The following is a 19345-nucleotide window of genomic DNA, read 5'->3' as shown; positions in this document are numbered from 1 at the left end:
GCTCTCGGTGCCGGCGCTGCGCTTCGGGGCGGTTCTTGAGCGCTGCGCTTCGGTTCTGAGCGCTGCGGTTCGGTTCTGAGCGCTGCGGTTCGGTTCTGAGCGCTGCGGTTCGGTTCGGTTCTGAGCGGTTCGGAGCCCTGCGGGATGGCGGCCGGCGGCTACGGGCGCTACCGGGCCCTGATCTTCGCGGCCATGTTCGTGGGGTACACGCTCTATTACTTCAACCGCAAAACCTTCTCGTTCGTCATGCCCGCCGTCATGGCCGAGGTGCCGCTGGGGAAGGACGACCTGGGTGAGTGTCGGTGCCGGGCCCCGCCGCCCCGCCGGCCCGGAGGTGGCTGTGCCGCGGGCTGAGGCACCCCCGGGCTCTGCCCGCCGCAGGTCTCATCACCAGCAGCCAGTCCGCAGCCTACGCCATCAGCAAGTTCATCAGCGGCATCCTTTCGGACCAGATGAGCGCCCGCTGGCTCTTCTCCTCCGGCCTCCTCATGGTGGGCTTGGTCAACGTGGTCTTCTCTTGGAGCTCCACCGTCATGGCCTTCGCCGGGCTCTGGTTCCTCAACGGCCTGGCCCAGGGGCTGGGCTGGCCGCCCTGCGGGAAGATCCTGCGCAAGGTGAGGGCTGCGAAAGGTGCGGGGAACTTGCCACTGCTCTCTTGACCTGTCCTGGTAGCAGGGCTGTGCAGACCATGCTTGCTCACAAACCAGAGGGACCTGCACCTTTTCCCACTCCCTTGCAGCCAGTGGAGGTCTAGAGCACTATCTGCATTCTGCTGTCTGTGGAACCAGTTTCTGTGCACAGGGATATGCTTTTTCTAGCAGAGATTCAGTCCGTAGCCCTTGTCCTTAGGTGCCTTGAGTCTGGCTCAGTTCAATGAGTAACATGTCCCGGTAACAAAGTTCTGCCCTGTAGAGATGGACTTAGTTGGAATTAAGTATTTTGGGTGTGGACACACAGGACTGCTTGTCTCTGCTGCTTCAAGTCAGGTTTTGCTTTGGGTCAGGGGGCAGCAGTCAGTTCCATCTGCATGCTTGGGCAACTCGGGAGTTCCAAATCATAGGCAGTTCAGGTAGAAAACTGGGTAAGACTGGGGAACAGTGTGAGATGAGTCTCTAAGCTGTGTGTACTTCTGTTCATGACAATCTAAAAGGAACATACAGTTTTCTCCCTAGGCCAGAAGGAAAGGAGGTTGGTTAGCTTTGTGCTGAACCTAATGGAAGACGTAAAATCCAGGAATGAATGTACTGCATGTATTTGTGGGGTGGGGAAGAGATAAACAACTTCATTTCCCTTCTACGAGGCACCTAGCCTAGCCTTCCCTAACTGACGAGGAGAGGGCTGTCTAGGATGGTTGAATGCACAGAAAAGAGGGGCCAAAATAATAGAAATATCASCCATGGTGTTCTCTGAAGATGTTCATGAATGTAGCTCTCAGACATTTTCCTCTARCAAGAACTACCCAAGTGGTTCTGGCTCAGAATGCTCGTTGCAATGTAGAGCCCAACATGTCTGATACTTAATGCACCAGCGAGTCCTAAAGTTACCCTGTGACTCTCTGCGTATCCATCCAAGTTCCTGAGCCAGCAGACCTCTCCAGGAGGACACTGTTCCTAGCAAGTGAGTACGCAGAACCATGTGCACTTAAACTTGTCTCTCCTGCCCCACGTCTCAGTTTCATGGTCTGTAAATGGAAATAACTTTAGGCTGGCTCACGGTGTGAGCACCTGTCAAGCTTTTATGGCTGACACTTGAGTAACATTTGGAGTTCTCTGCCTGACTGAAGTAGCAAAGTGTGGGTATTCCCTCTACCTACTTTTGGAGTTGTGTGTCTGAGTTGCCCCAACCCCACATCATGGGCCTCAAGGGAGGGTTTTTCAGTGTGCTGTCACTCTCTTACACCTCATACTGTTTTTCTTGTTGCACAGTGGTTTGAGCCTTCCCAGTTCGGGACTTGGTGGGCAATCCTGTCTACAAGCATGAACTTGGCTGGAGGCTTAGGCCCCATTGTCGCTGCTCTTGTGTCTATGAACTACGATTGGCGCAAGACTTTGTCCTTCTCTGGCTTCACCTGCATGGTTGTCTCTTTTGTTTGCCTTGTCTTGATTAAAAATGAGCCGTCGGATGTTGGGCTGCCCAACATTGAACAAGGAGCCAAGAAAGGGAAGAAAGGTGAGCATGTAACTTTGATATAATCAGGGAGCCACAAGGAGAAGGTGTAATGCCTTCTGTCTGTATTCTGGTTGCAGGTGTGTTGCTCTCAGCATACTGACACCCCCATCTTGCACAATTTCTGAAATCACAGCTTGGCAGGCGCATGGTAGGGGGTTGATTTTGGCAGCTGTATTCTGGTAATTGGAGTTAGAAATGGTATAAATCAAGGCCCACTGTGATCTTGTGGGAAGGGGCTGGTGTAGGKATTCCTGCGACTCTGACAGAGCAGGGTAAAACCTGCTGTTAGCCCTCTGTTGGCCTTTCACCTTAGCCTGCCAGCAGCCACCTGGGTGTTGCTGAGATGGTCACTGCTGGCTCTCCCTATATATGTCATGTCTTCCTGCTACCAGCACCCCTATTTTTTTGGGGTGCTCAGATTGTGAATGTAGTCTTGGTGGAGTGGTGGAGAAAGAAAAACGACAACAGCAGCAAATACTTCCTTAAGCTGGACCTTCTGCTCCTCTGCTTTGGCAGCAGACAGGCAGTTCTCCCCTCACCCCACCTTGGGCTCTCTTTACCCCTGGCTCACGATGGACTCTGCTCAGGGTTTCTGTCCTAACCTAGGACAGCTAGTTAGTAAATGTTTGTTCAGACCACTGAATGTGGTGCTTCTCTGAAAGCGGAACATGTTGATGAGAATTGCAACACAAGTTTTTGGTAGGATTTTAAAGGCCAGTGGAAACTCAGCCTGTATTCCRTGCTGTCCCATGTTGCCTGTGCTGCCAAACTTGACCTCTTTGCATAAGAATATTTTTTCCCCAGGGCATTCTCTGGGGAGAGCAAGTTTGTGCTCCTGGAAGACTGATGCAAAAGTCAAGGAAGCATCTGAAAGTCAGTATTGTTTGTTTGGGTCTGTGCAGTGGCTTTCACAGGCACAGCTTAAAAACTCTACCAAAGAATCTGGAGGTCATTTCTCTAACAACTTTTGTGAAGGATCTGTTGGCAACTGCAATGTAGAACATTACTAGGAGTAGTGCTTTGATTATTTATTCCAAATGTTGAATGAATGTGGGATAAAATGACAGAAGAGATTCTGAAATCACCAGAACAAGGTAGAGGTAGAGCCATTCCCTACCATTCAGCAGCTGTGAATAYCTCCCTGTGTCAAGATATTCTCATGCTTGGATCCTGCCTGCAGATGTGTCTACTGGGCTGCTGGTTGGTATGATTTGGGTCGTGGTAATGTCCCTCCTGACCTTCCTGCAGGTTCCTCCAGTGACAACAGCACCTTGACAGAGCTGCTGCTTTCGCCGTACCTTTGGGTGCTCTCAACAGGCTACCTGGTCGTTTTTGGAGTGAAAACATGCTGTACTGACTGGGGACAGCTCTTCCTGATCCAGGAGAGGGGACAGTCCATGCTTGTGGGTAAGATGCAAAGCCACATTAGTAAGCTCTGGGCTGTAGTCTAGGAGGCATTGCCCAGAGTTTGCCTCAATAGAGGCCCTTCCAACTGAGGGACTTCTTTGCCCACCTCCTAGTTGTCTGCTTGGATACACATAGGTTTTGAAATAACTCTGTAATGGAGTTACTACATGCACCAAGCACTCCAGTGCCAGGATTCTCCTGGGACTAGCAGACAGGGATTCCTGAACAGGCATGAGGTGCTCAAGTGCTCTGTGAGCTTACAGCAGTGGGACTAGTCTGGAGCCCACAGCACCTTTTCTGTTTTGACCAAATCTGATGTGCTGTTCTTTGCTTCATCTTTATTCTAGGCAGTTCCTACATGAGTGCCTTGGAGATTGGGGGCCTGGTGGGAAGCATTGCTGCTGGATACCTTTCTGATAGAGCAGTAGCAAAAGTAAGTCATGTACATCCTTGGGCGTGCTGGGCAGGGAACGCAGCGTCAATCTGCTGCTGCTTCAGTGACGTGCTCAGGCAGGGTGCTGTGCCTGTGAGTACAACAGAGAAACCAGCCCATGCTCAGTTCTGCCATGTGCATGAGCACACTCCAGAAGGTGCTGGGGAGTAGGTGTGCTGATGTTAGGGATTGCAATATGTGTGTCAGATCTGAGATGTTTTCATCTGTTTAATTTGTTTGTTTTACTCTGATATCCCGATTTTCATGTTGAGGGAGAACTGTTTGCTGATAGTTTTCTTCTGGCTGGAAAAAAATCCATATTGAAATCCAGTAGTGGGATCCGGAGCCAAAATCAGGGTGGATATGGTTGATAACAGAAGTGTCGTTGATCACYAAGAGCTTTTGTTTAGCACAGTGGAACTGCGGCAGCCCTTAAACCACACTAACAAGGCGTGCCAACAGATGTGCTGTTGATGTGCCATCCATGTTTCTGACTGAGCTGTGGATGGCATTAGTCACTAGAAGTATGAAAGGAAGTCACTCCAGTTTCTGTCCTTGTCTCGCAGGTGGGTCTGTCAAGCTATGGGAATCCTCGGCATGCGCTGCTGCTTTCCATGATGGCTGGGATGTGTGTGTCCATGTTTCTCTTTCGGGTCACAGTCACAGGTGACTCTCCCAAGGTAATTCACATGCAGCAGCTGGCTATCAGTTGCGTCCATAGACCTGGAATAGGGAGGTTTGATGACAGGGGGCACGACTGTTTTCTTCACCATTCCCAAGGGTGGGTTTGTTTGCACTGTGGAGAAACACTGGCTTAGTCTGGCTTGGGGTGCTTCTGTTGTCCTGTCATTGTGGGCAGCCTGCCTTACCAGCCTTGCATCAGATATGACTTGCATCTGCCTTCATGATGGCTTAATAAATAAAACTTCTTTTCTCCTTTCATTTTCTTCTTCTTCAGGAAAACCACTTCTGGACTGTAGCCTTGCAACCTCTAGCTGATCTTACAGGCCTAAAAGAACATGAGGTTTCTGCTTGCATTTTTTCTCCCTCTGCCTGTTTCTTCTTTCCCTGGTCTGCCTTACTCCTATCCTGAGAGGTTGGTTAGCACCTCAGAACTTAGAACCAGGGCACTGAGAAGAGATTACTGTAAGTTTTGTTAGAGAAACATTTTGTTATAATAATTTGAGTACACTAACTGACTTTAAAAAGTCTAACTCTGTAACTTCTAAGTTTTATATGAAAGGTTCTGAGGACTTCCATTTATCAGGTAAAATGTAGCCACCTTAAGGGGTCTTGTGGGTGAGATCAGGAAGAATGATTCTGCTCTGGCAGATGCATTCTTGTTTAGTTTCTGTCAAGGGCTTTCCTAACTTGTTTCTGTTTCACATCTGGAAAATGCAATGGCACTTACTTCCTCCTGGGCTTATTGAATTGGTGTTTACAGTTCTAAAAGCATGCTGTAATGTGGATGTATTATTTATCCTTTGCTGTGCAAACAAGAGACTGATAATTTTGGGCCAGATAGGTTTCTTAGAGCATAAGCTAACACTGAAGTTCAAACTGTTGGGGTTTTTTTTTTGGTTTTTTTTTGTTTGTTTGTTTTGTTTTGTGGGGTTTTTTGGGGTTTTTTTTTGGTTGGTTTTTTTTTTGTTGTTTCTCAGTTTGGTAACATAGAGGTCATCAGAGAGAGGTGTCTCAAAAATAAAGATGCTCTAATCAGTTCCATGTATCTAAACTGAGAAGAGCTTTCAGTTGGTATCTCAAGGATTGTTTATGAAAGTGACCTGATTCACAGTTCTTTCCTGTCATTTCACGGGCTCATTGCCCTTCTCTCTTTGATGTTCTGTTTCCTTCTTGCAAATCAGCACAGGATGTGTTACATGGTGTAKGAGGTAGAACTCTGGGAGGGAGGAGAGCTTGCACTGGCTAGCAAGACCTAGTGGTGGAGATGCAGCTGTGCTTTATGGATGTGGGGTCTTTACAGGCTTAAGCTCTCCTGGCTGCAGGCTGGGGAGCTGGTGTCAACCTGAAATGTCAAAACTCTCTGGTACTGTGTATAGAATCTGAGAATTGTCAACAGTTGCTAACTGACGGTGAGATTCACAGATTCTGTTTCTGATTTTGACTTACTTTGACAGCTGTGGATTCTGACTCTGGGAGCTGTGTTTGGGTTTTCCTCATATGGGCCAATTGCCCTGTTTGGGGTCATAGCCAACGAAAGTGCCCCTGCCAACCTGTGCGGTACCTCCCATGCCATAGTGGCCCTCATGGCCAATGGTAAGTAATACCCATTTCCCCAAAAAACAAACAAAACCCATGCATGTTCTTGATAAAGCATGGTCTAGCCCCTGAGTGCCAAGTTATTGATCATGAGAAGTCACCTAAGGGGAGAGATAATGGAACTGGAAGCCTCAAGGATGCTTCCTGCTGTGCCTGACAGATTTTGTGTTGTGCTTTAAATTCACACCAGGTCTGAGGAATGTTTATATATGTGCAGAAGCAGGTATTGATAGATAATATGGGAACGCACAAGTGTTGTTAGCTTTCTGTTTGTTTTTCATTACAGTTGGGGGTTTCCTGGCTGGACTGCCTTTCAGTACGATTGCCAAGCACTACAGCTGGGCCACAGCATTCTGGGTAGCTGAAGTCACCTGTATCAGCAGCACAGTGGCTTTCTTCTTCTTACGAAACATCCGCACCAAGATGGGCCGGATTTCCAGGAAGGCTGACTGAGGATAAGCTGCTTGATAGAAAGGATGTTCCCACGCTGACATGAATGATGCTCGTTTTTGTTTAACTGGCCTAGGAGTGAGTTTACCTATTGCTGCAACCTAGATAAAAATGTCTCAACTTCTCATCCAATGTGAGGTGCCAGAAGGCACAAGGTTCCTGCTACTGATCGCTTTTTCCYTCAAGATGTGATAATTCACCTAGTTTACATTTGCAGTGATTTTACTGTACCTCTTCATCACAGCACTGTTAGTCAAGAAAGCAGGCTCCACAGCCTGAGCTTCCCCACTACAGGTGGTCTGAAATGGCTGGCTTCAGGTGCACTTACCTTTAGTTTTGTCATTACTGTTTGTCTCAGCCATTAACTGAGACATTAATCATTTCAGCTTCACTGCTCAGGGGCACTGAACCGAGCCCTTTCTGCCTGCATCCGTCCCATCCAGCTGCCTAAGCACAGTTGTCCCAGGTCACTTCAGCATGAGCTCTGCGTGTGCTCAGCCACAGGACAGCAGCAGAGCAGGGAATGTGAYGATTGCAGTCCAGCCTGCTTTGACAGCAGCAAGGCTTTAGCTGAATCTGGGGTTAGCTGCTAGGGGTGAAGGAGTGTGTTGCTGTGGACAACTGGAAACAGGGGGCTGTTGCTGTGGCAGGACTCCCCACAGCATTTAGAAATAGGCATGTTTCCAGGGAATTCATGGTGTTTGGAGGAGCTCCTTCTAATGAGCTGATCCTGCTTGGGGCGACATCTGTGTGCAGTGTTAATGATTTCCAAGGGAGGCAGCTGCTGCCAAGGCAGCTCACAGCCAGTGCTCTGTGAATGAGCCAGGAAAAGTATCCCAGCAGCAGGAACTGCAACAGCAGCCACCACCACCATTTCTGTGCCTGGGTTCTATTACAACCCTCATTTTTAGCATTCAGTACACGGTGTGAAGACTACGGTGGTTTTGGTCAAGAGTTGCATCTTATGGCCTGCAGGCAGGGGCTTGGGCTGCCTCTGAGTCCGCCTTAGSAGTCAGGCCCAGCACCTTGCAATAAGTACACTCAGGTTTTTAACCAGGATGTTGAATATTCTTGTTTTTCCCCAAAAGAATTTACTGCTTTAGGATCCTGAAAGAGGCAAGTTCGACTTGCGAAGAACCTGTATGCAGGTACTTTGCTGAATACCTTGGTTGCAAGAGTAGTTAGCTAGCCTTAATTAAAACAATGGAAGTGAATTATATTTTGTACTTAATTACATGATCTTCTATATGCGAAATAAAAATGGAACAGTGTCACGAGGGCCCTGGTTGTCTTATGGAGAGTCGTGCAAGCAAAGCCACCCAAACCCACTTAYCCTCTTGAGATGGCAAATGTCCCACACCAACAGAAAGCAAACAGCAACTTGTCTCGTTAATGAACACTTATTACTTCTATACAGAAACCCCTTGCAAGACYATAAATTAAAGAGTTATACAGGAAAAATACATGTGTACGTTTATGACAGGAAAGAAAAGCACTGTGGTAGGACCACAGACCTGCACCTTCACCCAAGTGCAGCAGGGCTACAACAGCAAAATAAAGCCCTGTGGCCCAGTGTAAACTGTGCTAAGGAAATCTGTTTAAGGTAAGTTTTAACAACAAAAGGGATAAGCATGTTTTGGGGGTGTGCAATCTCTGCTGTGGAGAGGGGAGCTTTGTGAGAGGCTCTCCAGGGAAGAGAGAGGCCCCGCTGTTCAGATGAATGAATCTCTGCAACAGGAGAGGCTTTCTCTATGATCCTGGTCCAAAGGGTCCAGCTTTCTCTGCCACCTCCAGAGCAAGTTTCAAGTTCTGATCAAACAACTCGCACCTGAAACAGTCAGAAAAGCAAAAGGGATGACTTTTACCTATGAAAGTGAGTTAACAAAGACAGGATCTCCACATCCTTTGGCTCTGCATCCATCAAGGAGAGATTAAGAAATTTATGACACAGCAACATGACTGCTTTTGAGGTCTGATTTGGTCCTTAATTAGGATCAAACCTTCTTGTATAGGCCTGAATATATGGTGGGACAGCAGGTTTTGTGCCAAGGAAGTGCACCTTCCCCTTCCCTCAGGTAGCTTTGCTATGAAAGGACTGTCTGCATTTGCTACTGCATAGGCAGAAAGCAATGGGGTTGCAGCCAGGATACAAAAGTGGGCTTTTCCTTACCTTATTGGCATCTCCAGGGAGTAAAAAGGATTCTTCAGAGCGAAGTCTGAGTAAATCTCATAAATTTTGCGGAGAAGAGCGTCTATCCCTGTCTGCCTTGGGTCAGCAAGAACCATGAATTTGATCCCTGGAGCCATAATGCCAGAAGCATAAGGAAAGCCGAGCCCAGAGACAGCCCTGGCAAAGCAGAGCAGTGCCGGGTGCCCAGGACCCGATGGTACCTGTCAGCGTCTGGAAGCAGTGTAGCTTGAAGGTATCGGTCTCCAGCATCTCGATCCCGGAGCTCCCAACTTCAGGTGACAGCTGTGATCCGATGGCGAACAGCCTGTGCGAACAGGCCCCTCAGCACCCCTCACCGCCCCGCACCGCCCTGCCGTGCTCCCCCCTTCCCGGCACGGTCCACCCTGACTCACGAATGGAACATGGAGGCCAGCATGAGCTTCTCGTTGGAGGAGAGCCGGTGGCGGCCAAAGCGGATGGATACCGGGTAGTTGGCGGGGTTACCGAGGAATTCCAGCACGTCCTTCCCGTCCGCTGTGAAGCGACCGTTGACCTCGGCCCCGTTGATGGCGAGCACGGCGTGACCCACTGCGGGGGCAGMGCCGCGCCATCACCCCCGTGCCGGCAGTGAAGAGCCCGGCCTCGCCCGACCCGCCCGCTCCTTCCCAGCCCCGCACCGCGGATGCCGTCCCGCTGCCCGAAGGCGACGACGACGCGCTCGTCGTGCGGGCGCAGGACGAGATCGAGCGGAAAGCTGAACGTCTTCTCGGTGTCGGCGCGGGGCGCGTAGTGGTCCAGCTGGTAGATGAGGCCGCCCGCCTTGTTGACCACGTAGACGCTGAAGATCGCCATAGCGCGGTGCCCGCAGCGCCAGCGCCCGCCCCGGCAGTGACGCGCTGCCCGCCCGGGCCCACCCCCAACCCACGCCGCTCTCTTCCTTTTCTCGCCGACATCTTGCGGAGCAGCTGCGGCCGCATCATGGTGAGCGGGGCCGGGCCCGGGGGGCGGACGGCGAGGCGGACCGGGCTCTCCGAGAGATCCTGGCGGCTCCCTGAGCGGGGCAGAAAGCTCTCTGGGGTGCCGGGGGGGCGGCCTCCTGCCTCGCCGCTCACCCCCCATCCTTCTCACCCTCTCGCAGCCGCCCAAAGACGACAAGAAGAAGAAGGACGCGGGCAAATCCGCCAAGAAGGACAAGGACCCGGTCAACAAGTCCGGCGGCAAAGCCAAGAAGAAGGTGGGAGCCGGCGAGAGGGGGGGCTGCGGTGCGATCCCCGCGATCCCCGCGATCCCCGGGCCGGGCGCGTGTGCGGCCTCAGGGTGGGGCGGGAATCGCGTTACGAGAGCCAGCTCTTCATCTGCCAGCAAGTTGTGTTAAACTCGAGTAACAGAAGGCTTTAGTCTTTTCGTTCTTAATTTCTGCAGGTATTAACTGCAACGCGTTCGTTTTTAAAGGCGATTTTGTGCATCTCATTAGTCTTTTAGTTTGGGATGTGATATGAAGACATTTAATGTCTTGCGTTATCCTAGTTATTGGGGCATCCTTTAATTCGATCTTTTGTTCTTGCTTACAAGGTGGCTTGGGGTAATTTTTTCTCTCTTTTCAAGTAGAAGTGGTCCAAGGGGAAAGTGAGAGACAAGTTGAACAACCTTGTCCTGTTTGACAAGGCCACTTATGACAAACTGTGCAAAGAAGTGCCCAACTACAAGCTCATCACGCCTGCAGTTGTCTCAGAAAGGCTGAAGATTCGAGGCTCCCTGGCTCGGGCTGCTCTCCAGGAGCTACTCAGCAAAGGTGAGCACTCAAAACTGGAAAAAGTCAGAAAGCTGCTTAATTGGCTGTTTGATTTTCCTTGCTTGTCCAGCAGCTTTCCTGCAGAATCTGAAATGCTCCATGCATCGTTTTTTGGGAGCCACTGCCCTTGCTTGCATTTCAGTGCACCAAAGTACAGAGCAGCAGTTCTGCWACATAGAGGCAAGAAGAAAAATGTTGCTAGAAGGATGGGCTGTTAACTGCAGCCAGATGGTAACAAGAGACTTGCATAAGCTGCCACCTCCTAGTAGTTCCTCTTGCTACCTTGCTCTGTCTCTAGGAGAGACTTCAGCGTCCCTGACATCTGTCAATACATGCACACTGACATAATTTTGTTTTTTCATAGGTTTGATCAAACTGGTGTCCAAGCACCGAGCCCAGGTGATCTATACCCGAAATACAAAAGGTGGAGATGCCCCTGCTGCAGGGGAGGACGCATAAGGAGGTGAGGCCAGGTTCTGAGGAGCTGAGCTGTGCTGTCAGGAGCTAATGGACAGCTATGCAATGTGTCATGGGCAACTTCCATGACTCTGRTGGGCTGTTCTTCCAGATGCTCGAGTATCTTGCTTGCACCCTGAGCAACTTCCTTGGGGAGCATTACTGGAAACATCAATTCTGCAGAATTGGAGTGATTTCTGATTTTGTCCCTGTGCCCCCTGGATGGGGAGAACATAATTTGTTCCCCTCTCTGTGAGCTGCAGGGCAAACGGACACTTGTCCTCCCTGCTCTCACAGGGCACTATGGCCAAGTTTTCCTGCTGGAACAAAACGGTCAAACTGTTTGCTTTGTGCTAACCTGCTTTGGCCTGGTTTTCTGACTGGGGGCTTTTTGCTTTGCAGGTGCTCCAGTGACTTCGTCAACAATGCATCATATGTAGATGCACACAATAAAATTACTGATTATTAATTTTTCATGCTTTTTCAAGAATGCGTATGTTTCTTCATTAATAAATTATTGATAGTGGCTTCTAGTAGAGGTCATAGCTGTTTCCCTCTACCAGCAAGATTCTGCCTTTATTGGTGTTAAAAATGCGCTGCTAAGAGGGAAAAAACTTCTGCATCACCTACAGCAGCCAGTTATGTTAGACCATGTAAAGGATGAAGTTAGAATGAAGGAAAGCAATATAGATTTGAATGAAAATCCCAGGCACCTGCTATTGGTTGCCTGCAGGGTGCGCCCTGCACTTGAAATGAGTTTCAGTTGGTCTGCAAACACAAACATTTAATAAAAAAGTTTATTTCTCCGAGAATTCTTTCTTTGATGGGATGTTCCATATCAGCATAGGCCACTAGTGTCACTTGCTGTATAAAGTAGGCTTTCTGTTATTTCTGAAAATACTGTGTCTGCAGGAACTACTCCTTGCTGGCAGGACCTGACTGTGTGGCTTTAGATGTGAAGGTCCAGATGGACGCTATGTCCTTATAAGGCAGTCAGCAATAACAAAACTGCAGCTACCTACAGTCAAACTCTCCACAGCAGAGCTGGTTGTCTGGTATTCCTCATCTGATCACCTTTTTCTTCTTTTCCCCTGATTCAGTTCTAAACTGATGCCTGAAAGAGAGCATATAAGTCAGATTGCAGTAGCCTTTAGACAGAAATAATGAGCACTCTCCTCAAAAAAGTAAACTGCTGTGCATAGTGTTTCAGCATGGAAGCTCCCTCAGTATTTTTGTTATCTATCTCAGTTGACTGGTAGATCCGTCTACCTGAGAGAGTTCTGGCACATTAAAAGGCACCAGTGGAACAGTATGTCAAGTCTGAAAGGTGAGCCAAGCAAAATGAGGCAGATGCCTTTATGTGTGCGGCCGTTAGAGCCATAAGCATGTTTCACCTCACAAGCCATGTGTGTGCTGCTCCAGGACAAGAACGACTCTGCCTGGATTAAGCACTGTGCAGTATAACTTGTATGGCAGGATGTCTCCCTATGCTTGCTGCTACCTCAGAGCCTGCTCCATAAATAGCTTGCATGGGCAGAAGCCACAGACTCTTCTCCCTGGCATCCATCTGTGTTGCCCTGAAGCTCACCTGGACTGCCACCTCCTGCCATGATTCCATACACGCCCAAAGGAAGGGAGCCAGCTGTCACTTGTCTGAGAGGTATGGTCAAAGTTGGCACCAACTCGCTCCACCGGGAGCTTTTTCAGCTTCTGCTTCTCCTCTGAAAAAAAAACAGAAAACCATAAAATTGTAAAATGGCTTGGGTTGGAAGGGAATTTAAAGATCATGTTGCCGCAACCCCCCRTGCCATGGATAGCAACGCTTTCCCCCTAGGCCACGTTGTTCAAAAGCCCAAATACTTTGTTCAGGAAAAGTTTTTAAAATTGTTTTTGGTTTTCTAGCTTGGTAAAGTGACTGTAAGGTTAACTAAAARGTGTGCAAGCTGCTCACTGTGTTTGAGAAATTCCTCATACGAAGGTCCAATTTCTTGTTTACTTCCATCTTCTTCCTCTGTTAGCCATGGAGGTTTTGCTCCTAGAAGTCACAGGGAATACTTATTTAGCCATTGAAGTTATCCTAAACTGACAAGAAAAGAGCGTCCCCTCTGCTACTTGCCCTACCAAGCAAGTGACAAAATGAACTCTGGGTGTTCTGAGAAAAAGGGGCTGGCTTCCTCCATTAAGCCCATGGCAGATCATACCCCATACTTTCCACAGCAGCAGCATCAACAGAGCTTTTATGATGCTGAAGGGTTTTCTTCTCTAGTATGTCAAATAGTCCCAAAAGAGTGAGCACTTCCTAGTTATGCTGCACCTGCTTCAAAACTGATGAGTTATCCCTGTGACATTTGTGAGCCAAGAGGTAGCAACCCAGTGAGTCACGATGCAGGTACACTTACTTACCTGTGTGGACATTTCCTTTTCCTTCTGTTTCCTGTTAACAGGAATATAAAACGCTTATGAGAATCTTATGATTAAGAGTATCTCTGAACAGAAGAGCATTGTCTTCATTCCCTTCTAGAATCAAGTTTTATTACAAAAAGGCAGAAGTAGGCTCTTCTTTAAAAGTGGGGGRTTTTTTTGATGGCGTATTAGAGAATGTTTGCTTAATGCAAGTTAAACCTGAATAACTGAAACTGAGCTAGCTGCTTGCCGAAATCCACAAAGCTGTTGGAAACCACCTCTTGTTCTGATCTGTGACATGGGCTGTAGGTGCCTTGCAGTTGAATCAAAGTCACACTTGCCAGCTAGTCACCCCTACCTGATGGCCAATGAAGGTCAGAACCTGGCCTGATTCCATCCAGGCTAAATCAGGTCCTGTCTGCATTCTGCTTGGGCCAGGCTGTTCTGCAGCACAAGGGCTGTCCCTGAAAGAAGAGAACACTGCTTACTCTAATGCGGACAAACGTTTGCAGGTTTGCAAGAACCTGGCAATGACAGGGTCAACTCCCCTGTGTCGGGTGCTTTGAGCGGGGATCTATCAGTCACGGCTAAGGAAAATGGTACTCACCGTTCAGCTCCTGCCGAGGGCTTCCAGACAGAAGGTCCTGCACAAAGTTCTGGCTCTGTTTGAAGCTGAGTGCGATTCAGGAAAAAGGAACAGTATTTCTGGTACTGAGCACAGCCCCCACCCGAGCGCCCCCCGCCCCTCCCGAGCGCACCCGGGTGCCGGTGGCGGTGCGCAGCGCAGTGCCCGATCCCCGCCAGGCTGCAGCCAGGGCAGGATACAGCTCACCAACCTGCAGCGCGGCCTGCACCGTGTCTCGCTGCCGGCGCTCGGCCTCCCGGATGTCAGCCGCCATCTGCGGGACGGGAGAGAGCGGTGAGGCGGGGCCGGCGGGGGCCAGGCCGCTGCCGATGCGGGGAGGTGGCCGAGGGTACCTGGAGGATCCGCTCCTCCTCCCGCCGCTGGTGCTCGGCCAGCGCTCGCTCCAGAGCCTGTGTGAAGCACTCGTACTCCTCGGCCGGCACCAGGCATTGCTCCCGCAGCGCCGCCTCCACCCGGTTCTCCCGCCAGAACCGCGCCGTCTCCCGGCGGTGCTCGGGCCTGCGGAGCACCGTGACACCGTGAGCACGGCCCGCACCGTCCGCACCCGGCCAAGTGCCGCGGCAGCTCGGCCTGCAGCAGCGCCAGCYCGCCCCATCCCTGCCCCCGCACCCGGCCAAGTGCCGCRGCAGCTCGGCCTGCAGCAGCRYCAGCYCGCCCCATCYCTGCCCCCGCACCCGGCCAAGTGCCGCGGCAGCTCGGCCTGCAGCAGCRYCAGCYCGCCCCATCYCTGCCCCCGCACCCGGCCAAGTGCCGCGGCAGCTCGGCCTGCAGCAGCGCCAGCTCGCCCCATCCCTGCCCCCGCACCCGGCCAAGTGCCGCAGCAGCTCGGCTTGCAGCAGCGCCAGCTCGCCGCTCCGCCCGTCCCGCCGCACGCCGCGCCCGCAGCACGGGCACCACACGCGCCCATCGTGCTCCGCCGGCTCGTAGCGCCGCACGGCCTCGGCCACATCGGCCACGGCCGCCATCGCCCGCGCCGCCGCCGTCGCCTCCTGCAGTCGGGCCAGCGCCTCCCGCAACCGCCGGCGATGCCCAGCGCTGTACAGGTGCCGGCGGCCCGTGAAAGCGCTGCGGCGACACAGCCCGCAGTAGATGACAGCCATAGCGGCCGGGCCGCGGAGCGCAGGCGCGGCGGCGAGAGCCGGCCCCTCGGAGCAGCCTCCCGGCGTCTCCGTGCTGCCATCCCGTGGAGCCGAGCCCCGCCCGCGGGCGCGCTCCGGCCGAGCGAGTCACTGCGCGCTCCCTTGGGGGACTGGCACATCCCACACTTTGCGATGGCAGCTGTGTCTCTCGGTACCTCTCTGACATGTGTCCCATGTACAGAGAAAAGCTGCGAAGCTGTTGAAGAGTCTGTAGCGTGTGTCCTACGAGGAGCGGCTGAGGGATCTGCGATTGTTTAGCTTGGCGGAGACTCGGGGATTATCACTCTCTAAAACTGTATGAAAGGAAGTTGGACCCAGTTGGGGGTCGGTCTCTTCTCCCAGGCAGTCAGGGATAAGACAAGAGGACATAGTGTTAAGGTGCACCAGTGGAGGCTTAGGTTGGGCATTAGGAAGAATTTATTCAGGGAAAGAGTGATTAGGTATTGGAATGGGCTGCCCAAGTCAAGGATGGTGGAGTCACCATCCCTGGAGATGTTTAAGAAAAGAGCATGGCCTTTAGCGCCATAGTCTAGTTGACACGGTGGTCTTTGGTCCAAGGTTAGGTGCAGTGACCTCAGAAGTCCTTTCCAGCCAAATAAATTATGTGACTGCCACAGTGGCTCAGTTGATATTAACTACACAGRCTTGCCCTGCATGGTGGTTTGTCAGGGGAGCTATCATCCTAGTGTGTGCACTTAGTCATGGTTACATCACTTTTAATGGGTCTGTTCTTCTATGGTCTCATGGGCTTGCAGGTGAAAGTAGCTGTCTCAGCCGAGTCATGTGGATCCTTGCCCACTGGTTTTACAGCTGGGCATGTAAAAGCTGTATTTCAAGTCCTAGAATAGTGCTTCTGTGGTAAAGGCTTGTGTTGCAGTAAATAGCTGATGCTGTGTAATACAGACAGAGCTCTCAGGATTTGCGTGGGCTGAGGTTAGAAACAAGTCTTTCTGTTAAAGAGAGGCAGCAGGGAAAGTATAGGCCGGCTCGAGGACAGGGAACATGAGACAGAGGAGGCTGTGACTGGTGAGAGATGCTCGTTCCATTGGCACAGGACCCAGGGCTGTGTCAGGTGCCCGGTTATTCCTGCGAATCACTAATGTATCTACCAGTACCATAGGCAGATGCTGCTTTGTAGCTGTTCATGACCTCCTCAGAATGTGAGAACACCACAGATATACTTGATGAGCATTGTAGCCTGTTTTATTAGCTTATTATCCTCTCTCTGAATGGATACACTATTTTTCTGGTGGTGAAAGGGTGGCCTCTTACCCGCCACATCCCCAAATTCTGTGAAGTTGCAATAAAAGAGCTGAACTCATATCTGCCCCTCCTCCCTGATTTTTAAAACCACTTCAAAGGTGAGCTAGCAGATGACAGAAGGGACCGGTTCTGCCAGGCACATGGCTGCTCACCTTTCCTCCCGCTCCCCCATGGAACAAAGCACAGCATTTCCCTTTGATTTCCTGCTTTGAAAGCCATAGGGGACAGAGTCTGAAACGGCCCCCAGATTTTTTGGTGTCTCTTCTCTGATACCTTCCTGAAGTGCTGGGTAGATCAGGATAGGACTCCCAGAATGAGAGCTGGTTTGATGGCTAAATTGGCCATCTGAGCAGGCTTGTCWGTGGGATGCTCCATCCCTCCTGGGTGTTGCAACCGGCATCTCACAGGTTTGTGGGTAGGGTGAGGTGACACTGTAGCAACAGGGGGAAGGAACCACAGAGTTTGGGAGTCCCTGGCTAGACTAGGCTTTGACTAACACACACATGAGTTCCAGAGTCTGCCTGGCTGCCCGCCACCAGCATTACATGCCATCTTCTGGCACAGGGATGGAGGGGGTCTATCCTGTTCTCCACTTCTTTCTGCCAAGAAGAGATGGCACATGTCAGAGTGCAGTGCCTGCTGCCAGTCTCGTGCCATATGGAGAGGAGAAAAGCAGTGAGTTTGGGTGCCTCAGCCTGTGCCCAAGTCACAGGCCTCTTGCCCTCTCTGAAGGGGATCGTGTCACAAGTGTGAGGTTGAATGGAGAGGAGGAGAGGAAATCAGGACTTGTTTTTGCAATGTGAGTTTCTCAACTTCCTTCTGTTGCCATCAGGACCTGGGAGGTTTCCAAAGCTTTAACACATAGGGCTGTCATGTGCGAGCAAGCAGTGATGCAGCCCATCCCTGGACCGGTGCAGACTACATAGTACTGAACCAACAGCCCCACCTCAACGTACCAGAGCTCTCTTAGCAAAACACAGAGATTTCTCTGCTCAGCTTCCAAGATGACAGGAGCATGCCTCGAAGCAGTGCAGCTGCACAGCACATGCATGGTATTTAGTGCAGGTGGTGGCTGTGATGCTCAGAAACAGTGGTATGCTGACTCAGTGCAGGGAGCAGTAGGATAATAAAGCAGTAGGAATTAGTCGTGTTGAAGGAAGTACCAGATAACAGCCGTGAGTTAAGGTTAATTAACTTGATCTCTGTTCTTCTGGTGAAACTCTCCATACTTTATAGGTAGTGTCACTTTTGTACATATTGTGAGGTTGCAAAATCAAGGAGAAACCTCCTTTGCCTGCCGGTTCAGGGCCAGGCTGGATTCCTCTAATAAGGCTGCTTATGTGACAATGTTGAAAATGTAAATACATTTGCACACGTGTGTTTGTGTGTGTTTCCCTCTCAGACCTCAGATGCAAGAATTGATACTGGAGTCATATTCAGCTGCTCACAACAGGATGACTCATGTGTTGGGGCTTAAGCCTCTGTAAGAGCACTCTCTGTGATTCAACCCTGCTCATCCTGCTAGTGGAGAGTCACTGAGATTAGGAGGACCAAACCAGTGAATGTTTAGTCTGATAAAAACTGTTCTCTTAACACTGCTGTTTGAAACAGGGATATTGTATCTTTAAGGCACCCCCTTCTCATTCCCCTTATACCTCTAGGCTTCTGAATGATTCTGGAGGAGAGGATCAGTGCAGGAGTTTAAGGCATCTTTCCCTGCCCTGCTGCACTGCTCAGTTGCTGCTCGGAGGCTGTGCTTTGCTGTTTCCATGGAAACCATTAGTTGCTAAGCAACTGCAGCATCATCTGTGCTGAGCCCTCGCATCTAATTATCCCATCACAGTGGCTGAGTAGGGCTGGGGCGGGGGAGGGGGGATTAACTCCTCTACCATGGCAGATCCATTGACAACACTTAAGTCACATTTAAAGGGACATTGTCTCCCTTCTGCCACACTTATGAAGAGGAATAGGAATTTCTGCCAGCAGCAGACACACTGTGCTCATGGCATGCTTGGAGCCTGCATGGAGCTCTGCTGGGAGCTCTTCTTTCTGTTCAAGTTACTCATGATGCACTTAGCTGTACATTTAGATGATGCAGTCTTTGCCTTGTAGACTGTGTCTGGGCCATACTTACAGTCATTCATGTATTTCTTTTGTGTTGTGGTCACCTTGATGCTGCCTTTACTGTCTCCATCCCAAGAGCCTGACGTCATGTCTGCTCTGTGAGGTATTGCTAATTCTTCAAAACTCGGCAATGGAAGAGGTGGGCAGCTCTCCGTTCTTCTGTCTGTCTGCAAAAATTGCATAGCTTGGTATTCATTTCGGTATTTCCTTACTGTTTGCTTCTGGGAGTGACAGAGATTGTCATCAAGGAGCACTGAAAGCCTGAGAGGTCAAGTAACAATTATGGAAAACCTCATTTTCCAGACCTCTGGCTCAATCAGTGAGAATGAGGAAGTCTATTAGAAAGTTTTCCTGTTTTTTTTTTTTTTTTTACCAAAATGTTTTAGCACTTTCTAAACCATATGTATTCAGTACAAAACTGTGATTCTCTTGTTCTGAGAGAAAATGCAAAGTTTCAAATCATAATTGTAAGTTTACCTTTAGGAGAAACGGTGTCTGAGTTCATGTGAAAGTAGAGAAATTCAGACACCTTACTGAAATGTAATAATTAATATTGTGATAGTCTTCTATGTGTGATGTAAATCAGGCCATCATGTGGGAAGACATCTACCAT

The 19345-nt window shown here is 50.2% G+C and overlaps 4 protein-coding genes across 4 annotated transcripts; 2 read left to right on the top strand and 2 right to left on the bottom strand.

Annotated features, from left to right (window-relative positions):
* The first annotated feature begins 110 nt into the window (after positions 1-110).
* Positions 111-8016, top strand: SLC37A4 (solute carrier family 37 member 4). The gene is made up of 8 exons (XM_057379032.1): positions 111-292; positions 382-614; positions 1926-2169; positions 3418-3576; positions 3924-4009; positions 4576-4689; positions 6148-6286; positions 6576-8016. The coding sequence occupies exons 1-8, from the start codon at positions 145-147 to the stop codon at positions 6740-6742; spliced, it is 1290 nt and encodes a 429-aa protein (XP_057235015.1). The 5' UTR covers positions 111-144; the 3' UTR covers positions 6743-8016.
* A 184-nt stretch (positions 8017-8200) lies between these two features.
* On the bottom strand, positions 8201-9807 carry TRAPPC4 (trafficking protein particle complex subunit 4). Its single transcript, XM_057379034.1, has 5 exons — positions 9587-9807; positions 9323-9497; positions 9131-9234; positions 8910-9036; positions 8201-8567 (listed from the first exon to the last, which is right to left on the bottom strand). Exons 1-5 carry the CDS (start codon positions 9759-9761, stop codon positions 8489-8491), a joined length of 660 nt encoding a protein of 219 aa, XP_057235017.1. The 5' UTR covers positions 9762-9807; the 3' UTR covers positions 8201-8488.
* Positions 9808-9887: 80 nt separating this feature from the next.
* Positions 9888-11160, top strand: RPS25 (ribosomal protein S25). The gene is made up of 4 exons (XM_057379025.1): positions 9888-9986; positions 10048-10143; positions 10518-10701; positions 11066-11160. The coding sequence occupies exons 1-4, from the start codon at positions 9888-9890 to the stop codon at positions 11158-11160; spliced, it is 474 nt and encodes a 157-aa protein (XP_057235008.1).
* Positions 11161-11936: 776 nt separating this feature from the next.
* CENATAC (centrosomal AT-AC splicing factor) lies at positions 11937-15339 on the bottom strand. The gene is made up of 9 exons (XM_057379033.1): positions 15011-15339; positions 14539-14704; positions 14397-14459; positions 14168-14232; positions 13919-14024; positions 13561-13591; positions 13109-13192; positions 12746-12878; positions 11937-12271 (listed from the first exon to the last, which is right to left on the bottom strand). The coding sequence occupies exons 1-9, from the start codon at positions 15304-15306 to the stop codon at positions 12220-12222; spliced, it is 996 nt and encodes a 331-aa protein (XP_057235016.1). The 5' UTR covers positions 15307-15339; the 3' UTR covers positions 11937-12219.
* Positions 15340-19345: the final 4006 nt, after the last annotated feature.

Source organism: Malurus melanocephalus, unplaced genomic scaffold (assembly GCF_030028575.1).
Source record: "Malurus melanocephalus ecotype Western Australia unplaced genomic scaffold, MMel_1.1 scaffold_382, whole genome shotgun sequence".
In the NCBI taxonomy this organism is placed as follows: Eukaryota; Metazoa; Chordata; class Aves; order Passeriformes; family Maluridae; genus Malurus; species Malurus melanocephalus.
The sequence above is the reverse complement of the archived record's forward strand: the minus strand, read 5'-3'. Positions and strand labels throughout refer to the sequence as shown.

Bases quoted from the DNA above. Each gene is read 5' to 3' on its own strand.
- SLC37A4 (XM_057379032.1), top strand. From the start codon at position 145: ATGGCGGCCGGCGGCTACGGGCGCTACCGGGCCCTGATCTTCGCGGCC. The intron at 293-381 runs GTGAGTGTCGGT...TGCCCGCCGCAG, and splicing joins GCTGGGGAAGGACGACCTGG to GTCTCATCACCAGCAGCCAG. The intron at 6,287-6,575 runs GTAAGTAATACC...TTTTCATTACAG, and splicing joins AGTGGCCCTCATGGCCAATG to TTGGGGGTTTCCTGGCTGGA.
- TRAPPC4 (XM_057379034.1), bottom strand. From the start codon at position 9,761: ATGGCGATCTTCAGCGTCTACGTGGTCAACAAGGCGGGCGGCCTCATC. The intron at 9,235-9,322 runs GTGAGTCAGGGT...CTGTTCGCACAG, and splicing joins CTGGCCTCCATGTTCCATTC to GCTGTTCGCCATCGGATCAC. The intron at 8,568-8,909 runs GTAAGGAAAAGC...TGACTGTTTCAG, and splicing joins TCCCTGGAGATGCCAATAAG to GTGCGAGTTGTTTGATCAGA.
- RPS25 (XM_057379025.1), top strand. From the start codon at position 9,888: ATGGTGAGCGGGGCCGGGCCCGGGGGGCGGACGGCGAGGCGGACCGGG. The intron at 9,987-10,047 runs GTGCCGGGGGGG...ACCCTCTCGCAG, and splicing joins GGGGCAGAAAGCTCTCTGGG to CCGCCCAAAGACGACAAGAA. The intron at 10,144-10,517 runs GTGGGAGCCGGC...CTTTTCAAGTAG, and splicing joins GCGGCAAAGCCAAGAAGAAG to AAGTGGTCCAAGGGGAAAGT.
- CENATAC (XM_057379033.1), bottom strand. From the start codon at position 15,306: ATGGCTGTCATCTACTGCGGGCTGTGTCGCCGCAGCGCTTTCACGGGC. The intron at 13,193-13,560 runs GTAAGTAAGTGT...TGTGACTTCTAG, and splicing joins AAAAGGAAATGTCCACACAG to GAGCAAAACCTCCATGGCTA. The intron at 12,879-13,108 runs GTGAGCAGCTTG...TTTTTTTTTCAG, and splicing joins TGAGGAATTTCTCAAACACA to AGGAGAAGCAGAAGCTGAAA.